Raw genomic sequence first — 10,896 nt, forward strand, 5'->3', positions numbered from 1 at the left:
CGCCACCAAACACAAGGAAGGTTCGACGTCGAAGCTGCAATCACAACAGACAGCCGAACGATTTTCTACTCGGCTTGCACTCCTGCTCTCTGAGAGCACTCGTCAACAACTCGGTATAAGGGAACTGTGGGACGGCATTTCAAACTCCTTACGTACAGCTGCAACCGAAACCATTGGTTTTCGGAAAGTGCAAAAGAACAGCTGGTACGACGAGGAGTGCCGTGTCGCAGTGGAGAGAAACACAGGCTGCCTACCTCGCAACGTTACGATCGACCACTACACGTGCGGGATGGGATAGATACCGAGAGTTGAAGAGGGAAGCGAGACGAATTTGTAGACAGAAGAAGAAACTGGCCGAAATGCGTGAGTACGAAGAGCTTGATAAGCTGGCCGACAGGGGTAATGCTCGAAAATTCTACGAAAAAAATGCGGCGGCTTACAGAAGGTTTCAAGACCGGAGCATACTCTTGTAGAACCCCAAAAGGTGATCTAGTCACTGATGCCCAGAGCATACATAAATTATGGAGGGAACACTTCTCCAGTCTGCTGAATGGCAGTGGACGCACAACACCAGGAGAAGGAGAACCCGATTCCCCAATCGATGACGATGGATCAGACGTTCCATTACCCGACCTGAAGAAGTTCGAATAGCAATTGCCCGCCTGAAGAACAACAAAGCGGCAGGGGCCGACGGATTGCCGGCCGAGCTATTCAAACACGGCGGCGAAGAACTGATAAGGAGCATGCATCAGCTTCTTTGTAAAATATGGTCGGACGAAAGCATGCCCAACGATTGGAATATAAGTGTGCATACCCAATACATAAGAAAGGTGACCCCACAATCTGCGCCAACTACGGTGGGATTAGTCTCCTCAACATCGCATATAAGCCCACCGTCAACAAACTGATTGGACCTTATCAGTGTGGCTTCAGACCTGGAAAATCAACAACCAACCAGATATTCACCATGCGCCAAATCTTGGAAAAGACCCGTGAAAGAAGAATCGACACACACCACCTCTTCGTCGATTCCAAAGCTGCTTTCGACAGCACGAAAAAGAGCTGCCTTTATGCCGCGATGTCTGAATTTGGTATCCCCGCAAAACTGATACGGCTGTGTAAGCTGACGTTGAGCAACACCAAAAGCTCCGTCAGAATCGGGAAGGACTTCTCCGAGCCGTTCGATACCAAACGAGGTTTCAGACAAGGCGATTCCCTATCGTGTGACTTTTTCAACCTGCTTCTGGAGAAAATAGTTCGAGCTGCAGAACTTAATAGAGAAGGTACCATCTTTTATAAGAGTGTACAGCTGCTGGCGTATGCCGATGATATTGATATCATCGGCCTTAACACCCGCGCCGTGAGTTCTGATTTCTCCAGACTGGACAAGGAAGCAAAACAAATGGGTCTGGCAGTGAACGAGGGCAAAACGAAATATCTCCTGTCATCAAACAAACAGTCGTCACACTCGCGACTTGGAACTCACGTCACTGTTGACAGTCATAACTTTGAAGTTGTAGATAATTTCGTCTACCTTGGAACCAGCGTAAACACCACCAACAACGTCAGCCTAGAAATCCAACGCAGGATAACTCTTGCCAACAGGTGCTACTTCGGACTAAGTAGGCAATTGAGAAGCAAAGTCCTCTCTCGACAAACAAAAACCAAACTCTATAAGTCACTCATAATTCCCGTTCTGCTATATGGTGCAGAGGCTTGGACGATGTCAACAACTGATGAATCGACGTTGCGAGTTTTCGAGAGAAAAGTTGTGACAAAGATTTATGGTCCTTTGCGCGTTGGCCACGGCGAATATCGCATTCGATGGAACGATGAGCTGTACGAGATATACGACGACATTGACATAGTTCAGCGAATTAATAGACAGCGGATACGCTGGCTAGGTCATGTTGTCCGAATGGACGAAAAAACTCCAGCTCTGAAAGTATTCGACGCTGTACCCGCCGGGGGAAGCAGAGGAAGAGGAAGACCTCCTCTCCGTTGGAAGGACCAGGTGGAGAAGGACCTGGCTACGCTTGGAATATCCAATTGGCGCTACGTAGCGAAAAGAAGAAACGACTGGCGCGCTGTTGTTAACTCGGCTATAATCGCGTAAGCGGTGTCTACGCCAATTAAGAAGAAGAAGAATTTATATGGAAAACAGAAAATTTTAAAGAGGCACCTCTTAATATTAATAGTAAGAGCTCATCTTTTCAGTGACTTTTTTTTTTACACATTTCGAAAGTTTTGAGCCTGTTTTTCAGTTGAAAAAAAAGGTTGCCTCAAAATGGCACACCCTAATGTACATACATACAGATATACATATCTGTAAGAGAGCATTATTGAAAAATTTCAACTGTAAGATTTCTATTTTACTTTTCAATTGAGTAAGCACTTGCCTCATAAAAACCCTAGCTCTATTTGTAACGACTGGACACGAACTGTCTCTAATGCGTTAAATTTCAATGAACGTCGGAAGTACGAATATAGTGAACGAAAAGTGAAACAAATTTAATAATCAGCAACCCTTTTACTCATTTGCGACGCGCACAAATCCCCTTTTACTTTTATACTCATGAAGTACGTTAATGGAAGCAGTGATTAATATGTAGCTTATGGTTCTGCAACTTTTATTTTGAGTATTTGAAGTGTCCAAAACTCATTCAAAGTAAATACAGACATACTATATGTAGGTATTATTAGATATTTACACATGTAATGTTACAAATAACTAAATATGTACATACATATGTATGTATGTATTGTTTAAGAGATTTTTTTCAATTGAGAGCAAATCTGTTGCTAAGGGTATTCTTGTAATCAGAACGCTTAAAGTTTCATGTTATTATAGTGGTTTCACTCTAGCAATTCGATTACTACTTATCAACATTTCTCGGTTGATTTAATATGCGTCACAGAACTATCACAGACGAATTGTTAGTTGTAAATTGAACGGTGGCATTCCTGTAAAATCCTTTAAATTTAGAAAATTAACGCATAATGGAATTTTTTTTCTTGGATCGAAATTGAAAGACACTACTTGTAAGAATGAAATTCGCCTGCGATATACTCTATAACTGCTCAGTAGCCTGGAAGCAAATAAATTTTGAATTAGATTCTGACTAGACAGCAACTTTTTATTCGCAATCAGATATACAATCTATCTATATACTGAAGTATATTAAAGTAAATAATTAGGAATTTTAGGAATTCCAGGTAAGTTGTAGCGCCGCGAATGTATCCGTTTACTGTTGCGTTTTCAATCAATTGTTCTTATATACATACATATACTATGTATATGTATATAAGTATGTAGATACGAAGTTCAATTGAATAATCATTAAAAAGAAATTAAATAGAAGTATTATCACCCTGGAAATGTCATATCAATAATTTTAAATCATAAATCAATGTTCATTTTTTCTAATATTTAAAAACAAGTTGCTATTGTAATTTCAAACATCATTGGTTTGAGAACATCTAGAAATACCAAATATTTTATGTTTACTGTCGAACGAGATAATGTTGACCATTTGATGATGTTGAGAGATTACTCTGAATTGTTCATTTTAAAATTTCATGAACATAAGGTCATTATAATTATTCTTTATTTGTATTCAACATTATTAGTTCAAAAATACCTATTGTTTCATAAGTATTCACTAATGTCGTTAATCCCAAGCCATGTGTCATACTTTTAATTCTGGCATTAACTTGAGCCCGATATGCTTTTGTATCAATGATAAGAACATGTTTACTAACATGTACATACTTGTATATTGGTATAGCTAATAATCTTCACCCGCTCGAAAAAGAGAATAGAAGAAAATGAATATGAAGATAATTGAATAATTTAATATAATTAAGAGATAAATTAAATATTTAATGTTGTAATTTTATTGTAAAAAAAGCAAAATCTAGGCCGGCAAGCGGGCTGGGTACGCTAGTATGTAATATAAAACAATAAGTTTATTTACACCTATAAGAGAATGAAGCATTTGCTGTGTACTCATAAACTTACGCAACAGTATTTGTGTTTTGATCATTTATGTATGTATGTATTTGAATATTTTTATGCACTTGAAATGCTGTAATCAGCACAGCCAACGCAATTCAATGACAACAGGCCAGCTAAAAATAGTAAAAACCATACTTGGATAAAGTAGTACAGAGTAACTGGCTCGCCAATTTTCTTCGACCGGCGAAACGGTTCTTTGCGACCTCCTCGAACCAGCAAGTTGAAGCTCTTCACCAGTTATCGTCTGTCCACGAATCATATTCCATATATGTATATCATATAATTCAAACCTGTTAACATTGTAAACAGTAGTGAAACCGGTAATTCTATGGCCTCATTCATATTGGACAGACACAGTGACGATCCTTTTTGAAGACAATGTCGCTTTTAATATAGTATTTTTGCTCGTTTCGCCATAAATGGTCAAAGCAATTGTATTCTTCTCGTTGCATACTAACACTATCTTAACATTATACTTATAAAGAATTAACTTTGTTTTATGTTGGACTATCAAATCATCGGCATTATTTTGGTTTTAAGTAAAATAATGCAACCGGTTGAAATAAACAATGGCAAACGTGCTAAGCATAACTTGAAATTAAACTGTGGATGATTTGGTTTCCAAAATAAAGTCATTATTTCATACACGCTTGTTCGACGTTTAACTGAGCTACTTATTTTCTGTTTTGCGGTCCTCTAGTAAGAATTTGAAACTCCAATAAGCTCTAAGAGTCCGTAAATGTGTACATATGTTCATTGCTCATATTCATATACTTATTTTCACTTTGTATATGAAATATTATACTTGTGCAGAAACTTTGAAAATGATAAGAAAGAAATTCATAGTTGGTGCAACCCATCGGAAACGATAGGTAAAATAACTTACGTTAAGGAAACAAGTAACCTTACTTCGGGTATGACCAAACATTTTATACTCTCGCAAAGTAAAGTTACATACATACATATAAGGTCAACCGGGAGTTCAACATTGTTTATATTACATATTTGGGGGCTAAGGTAAGTATTGATCAAAACCAATACGGCTGTGTAAAGTGACGTTGAGCAATACCAATAGCTCCGTTAGGATCGGGAAGGACCTCTTCGAGCTGTTCGATACCAAGGTTACAGATAAGGCAACTTCCTTTCGTGTGACTTCTTCAATCTACTTTTGAAGAAAATAACTCGAGCTGGAGAACTAAACAGAGAAGGTACCATCTTCTATAAAAGTGTACAGCTGCTGGCGTACACCGATGATATTGATATCATTGGCCTCAACAACTGCGCTGTTAGTTCTGCTTTCTCCAGAATGGATAAAGAAGCGAAGCAAATCGGTGTTGAACGAGTGCCTGACGAAATATCTCCTGTCATCAAACAAACAACGGGCTGCACTCGCGACTAGGCTCTCACGTCACAGTTGACAGTCATAACTTCGAAGTCGTACATAATTTAGTCTATCTTGGAATAAGTATCAATACCAACAACAATGTGAGCCTCGAAATCCAAAGCAGAATAACTCTTACCAACAGGTGCTACTTCGGACTTTAAAGAATTGAAGCAGCATAGTCCCCTCTCGACGAACAACAACCAAACTCTATAAGTAACTCATTTTTCCAGTCCTGCTATATGGTGCAGAGGCATGGACGAGGACAACATCTGATGAGTCGACGATGACGATGAGTTATACGACGATCGTCATGTCGTCCGTATGGATGGAAATACGCATTCGACGCAGTACCCGCCGGGGAAAGCAGAGGAAGAAGATGACTTCCACTCTATTGGAGAGATCAGGTGGAGAAGGACCTGCACTTGGTTTTCGAATAGGCGCCATATTACTAAAAGAAGAAACGGTTGACAAGCTGTTGTTAACTCGGTTATAACCTCGTAAGCGGTGTCTACGTCATTTAAGTAGAAGAAGATTGCGATCCTCTGGTTGACGTTTTACATCTTAAAGTATTTCCCTGGCTTTGAGTCTTGCAAGTTGCAAGAGTACAAAATGTTGCACCCGAATTTAGAACTTCCTTACTTTGTTTATCAATGTCAATGTATAGGTTTTTTTGTTTAAATCTCCGTTGAATGGAACTCTACTTACCAAATCCATTCCGAAAAGTTAGAGTATGTTCAAAAACAGCTTTTACTTTTCATCTTAGAACATAAAGAGAAGAAACACATATTTTAACCAAAAAAATACCGTGTGTTAGGAACATAAGAAGGTAAGTTTACCAAATTTCGTGAAAGAAACAATATTTGTGTACTAGATAAAAATAAAAAAAAACCGGAAAATGTGAAAAAAGACTGTATACACAATTTTGTATCTTTTCATTTCTCGCAACATAGTCACATATTTTTTTTCTATAGGACTCGTAGTTTTGGCGGAAATCAAGATAAACCTTTTTTAACACTTAAAAATTCAACCACACCTACTACAGATCGGCCGTCAATAATTTTTTCCTTAACCTTTGTTATTTTATCTTTCGTTTTCGATGGGTTTCATCGTACTATGACGTTTTTGTTTTCAAAATTTATCTTTGATGGTCTATATTACTGTTTTGAAGCATAATTTGTGTTAACCATACCTTTAAAAATACAACTCAGTTATGCACTACCTCAGTCCAGTGTTCATCAATAGTTTCTTTCGAATTTTTACGTTTGCCTTATTAGGACGTTTATGTAAGGCTTAGTAAGTCTTTGAATGTGATAATTTTCATGTATGTATTTTTACACCCTCATCAGGGTATATGTATTAGTTTGCTACGAAGTTTACAACACCCAGAAAAAACGTAGGAGACCCCATAAATATATACTTACATATGTATGTATGTATATGCAATAAATAATCACCCAGCTTACGATCTTGAGTCGATTTTGTTATGTCCGTTGGGATATACTCGAATTAGTCCCTCAGTTTTTGAGACGTCGATCTGAAAGTTTGAACAAAACTTTTTCTCTCTAAGCAGCTGGTCATTTGGATCACTATAGAATGTAGCTGCCATACAACTGAGCGATCAAAATCAAGTGCTTGAATTCAAAACCTTTTTTTGACAAATTATCTTCTTGAAACTCAGTATAGACATCTTTGAACCGGTTAAAAAAAAAAGGTAAAGATCTAGTATACACTATTATAGACGCGATGCAGCACTTTTTTTTGTTTATTTTAAATGCATCATATAACAACGATTTTAACTGTATTTAATTGACTTTTAAATATTTTTTTCACTCATGAAATATATATCTGGGATATCCGTATATTAATATTTACTTTTATTTTATATAGCTGGAAGTTATTAGTAAAACAAATTCTTAAGAACAACACTTACGGAGAATACAATCGGTACATTATATAAGGGCTTGGACATATATTCTTATTGTGTAGAAAACATCTTAACACGTTTAAATCCAAAGCTCCGCTAGTTAAGAGACTTTTTATATCCATTTGATTGAAAATAATAGCAGGCGCCTCTGCAAATGTAAATAAGTACTCTAGTATGAATATTGTACAATATATTTATAAATTACACTACCTCTGTATACAAAGCAAAAGGTTAGCAGAAGTGCTAGAGAGAATTTCATTGCTCAATTTGTATTTGTTTTTATGACAGTTTTTTCAAGAAAAATTTATAAAATATTTATTTTTTCAAATTCACAACCGTGCGCCGATTTCAATTATTTTTGAGGAATTCGCAAAGCACTGAGATATCTTACTTTTGTAATGCACTGACACACTGCCGGTTAGCATTTTTACTTTACTCCGTTTACTTGCGTTGCGATTAAAAGCGCGCCATCGAATGTTTTCCTCTAACAATATTCCACATTCGTTACTATCACCTGGCCTTTAGAAAGTGTAGCTTTTGTAAGTCACACTTGGCTGCTCGCGCTCTTGAGTGGCTGCATTGTGGCAAAAATGCAAGCAGTTTGCTCAATAAGTCTCGCGTGAGTGGAGGACAATGCACTTGAATTGTAGGAAGCAAGTGTAATAGCGTGCGATTTTTGTGGGTGACACCTTTGCCAAAGGCGGCCAAGTTCACATAAGCCATTCTGTGAGCTATATAAAACTCACTCATACAAAGCGTTTTCCTTCATTCTTATACCCTCGAAAAATGTTGGAAATAACGCATAGTAGCAAAAAAATCAATATAATGAAGTAAAAAAGTTCAGTTCAACTACTGTTTTTAACGCTTCAAAATAGTCGCTATCAAATGGATCAGACGGATTGACTAGACAGATGGATCACACGTTGTCAGTATATCTCTTTAGGCGATAATGTGAATGGAAATAAAGATATTTTAATTCAACTTGAAAAATGGTGGACGTTTCGAAATAGTACATATTAAGTATTGCATCATAAACGTCAAAATCAATTATTGTAGGAATAAAATCTAAAATTTTACGATGTTCGTGGTACTGTCCACTTTAAGAAGATATTTGATTTTTAAAAACACTGCCTAATCGGTCCCCTTCTATTTCTCATGGGGTGTAATTTTGTATATCATCAAATTATTTTATTTTAGAAAAGAAAAATACAAAACTTAATTCTTGTTTTCTAATATAAGTATGATTCATAAATAATGAATTAATTTTGAGATACATACTAATGCCCGTCAGTATCCCGCCTGATCCCTTCTGTACTTGTTTTTATACCCTGAACAGGGTATATTAAGTTTGTCACGAAGTTTGTAACATCCCGAAGGAAGCGTCGGAGACTCTATAAAGTAAATATATAAATGATCAGTATGTCGAACTGAGTCGATTTAGCCTTGCCCGTCTGTCCGTCCGTCTGTCTGTATATATACGAACTAATCCCTTAGTTTTTAAGATATCCTTTTGAAATTTTGCAAACGTCATTTTCTCTTCAAGAAGCTGCTCATTTGTCGGAACGGCCGATATCGGACCACTATAACATATAGCTGCCATATAAACTGAACGATCGGAATCACGTTCTTGTATGGAAAACTTTCACATTTGCCAATGTATTTTCACCAAATTTGGTATAGATTATTTTCTAAGGCAACAATGTAATCTCCGAAGAAATTGGACAGATCGGTTAACTATAGCATATAGCTACCATACAAACTGAGCGATCGGAATCAAGTTCTTGTATGGAAAACTTTCACATTTGACAATGTATCTTCACCAAATTTGGTATAGATTATTTTCTAAAGCAACAATGTAATCTCCGAAGAAATTGTTTAGATCGGTTAACTATAGCATATAGCTACCATACAAACTGAACGATCGGAAAAAGTTCTTGTAAGGAAAACTTTTGCATTTGACAAGATATATTTACGAAATTTGGTATAAATTATTTTCTAAGGCACCAATGTAATCTGTGAAGGGTATATTAGCTTCGGTGCAGCCGAAGTTAACGTTTTTTCTTGTTTCTTTTTAAAGTTATGTCTTTAGTAATACTCACTTAGTAAACAACCGATATTCCAAGTGTTTATGTGGGCAAATATTTGTAAGCGACAAACGACAGTGTAATGGATTTATATTAAAATGTCCATTTTGTAATAAAAACTCCACAGTTCCTTGCTCGAGAAACCAAAGTTTAGCTGTAACATATTGTATTATATATTACATAAGCCCACTTATTTTATAAAATATAATTATATTTTTAACCTCTGCTCAGCATGCAACAACAGCAACATAATAGTAGCACTTTATTGTAAAAGCCGAACATTGTTAATTGGTTTACTCGTAGTTTTGATTTAACATAAATTACTTTTCACAACCATGTGGATTTATACACTTCTTTCCGTATTTGTTGCAGTTATAAGATTGAATGCGCTTAAAGAAAACATTTTTTTCTTTTTTAATTCAACTTTAGCTTTATACCGATAACGCTAATATTTTTGGTTATATCAGCATACGCATTTTATGCGTCAACATTTTAGTGCGAATAGCTTAATGTTAACTGTGGCTATTAGCGGTGACGAAGGTAGCTTTTAAAGAAGACGTAATGCACTGCTGCGAAAAATAGCAGGCTTTAAAGACACTAAAGATTTTCAATAACCCCAAATTACTATATTTAAACAATTGAACTAATTCTGTTCGTAGCTTATAAAAAGAGACTATGTTTAGGCGGAAACGTTTTAGATACTCCTAGGGTTCAACATGGAAGGAAGGGTTAAGTTCGGGAATCACTGAACATTTTATACTCTCCCAATTTGGAAGGTTCACAAATGTCAGAATTGTCAGAAATCGTGGCCATCCTGTATGGTTAACGATATATCCGTCATAAGGCTTATATGTAGTACATGGGATTGGGGGAAATAATATGCTCCCTGAGTTTCATTTAGGTACACTTACCATCACCAATATATGTACATATCTATATGGAGTAAAGTCAGCCGGAAGTTCGAAAAGCGTGATATTAGATATATGGGATACACAGATATTAATAACACACGCTGTCTTGTTTTTCTTCACATATTGGCTATATAGGGTATAAGGTGAACTGGATTTTCGAAGATCATTGCATTAGCCACATGGCGGCTAAAAGAAGCCTTCATTCGATTAACCAATATTTGACATACGGACATATAGTTTACAGGAAGGGATTTGCTCCAAATTTCAATAATACATCTCAGAGATTGATCGATATTTCAATTCAATTAAATGGTGCTGTTGGAGTTGAGTTCCACATATTCGCTATTGGGGGTTTGAACTGTTGTAGTCCGATTTTGACAAGTTTTTGGTTACAAAGTGTGCACTATTCGATCAAGTCCTGATAAATTCATTGGTGCTTGATTTTCATTAATAAGGTAATATTACAAACAAAATTTGTCAATATCGGTAGAGAAGGTCCTGGGAAATGGGATTTCACCTAAATATGGGCGGTGCTCTCGTTCCATTTCGGGTATCAATTTTAATGTATTTAATTA

The 10,896-nt window shown here is 36.5% G+C and overlaps 1 protein-coding gene across 2 annotated transcripts in view; it reads right to left on the reverse strand.

The window, feature by feature from the left end:
- Window positions 1–7,787, reverse strand: part of LOC126765281 (lipase member H-A) — a 39,262-nt gene extending 31,475 nt beyond the window's left edge. For both annotated transcript variants that reach the window (XM_050482996.1, XM_050482995.1), the window contains exons 1-2: window positions 7,537–7,787; window positions 7,333–7,474 (exon numbers count right to left, since the gene is read on the reverse strand). In XM_050482996.1, the coding sequence (XP_050338953.1) occupies window positions 7,333–7,474; window positions 7,537–7,585 (191 nt within the window). In that variant the 5' untranslated portion in view covers window positions 7,586–7,787. The remainder of the gene's footprint in view (window positions 1–7,332; window positions 7,475–7,536) is intronic.
- Between the last annotated feature and the right edge of the window lie 3,109 nt (window positions 7,788–10,896).

The sequence above is a fragment of the Bactrocera neohumeralis genome, unplaced genomic scaffold (assembly GCF_024586455.1).
Source record: "Bactrocera neohumeralis isolate Rockhampton unplaced genomic scaffold, APGP_CSIRO_Bneo_wtdbg2-racon-allhic-juicebox.fasta_v2 cluster10, whole genome shotgun sequence".
Lineage (NCBI taxonomy): Eukaryota > Metazoa > Arthropoda > Insecta > Diptera > Tephritidae > Bactrocera > Bactrocera neohumeralis.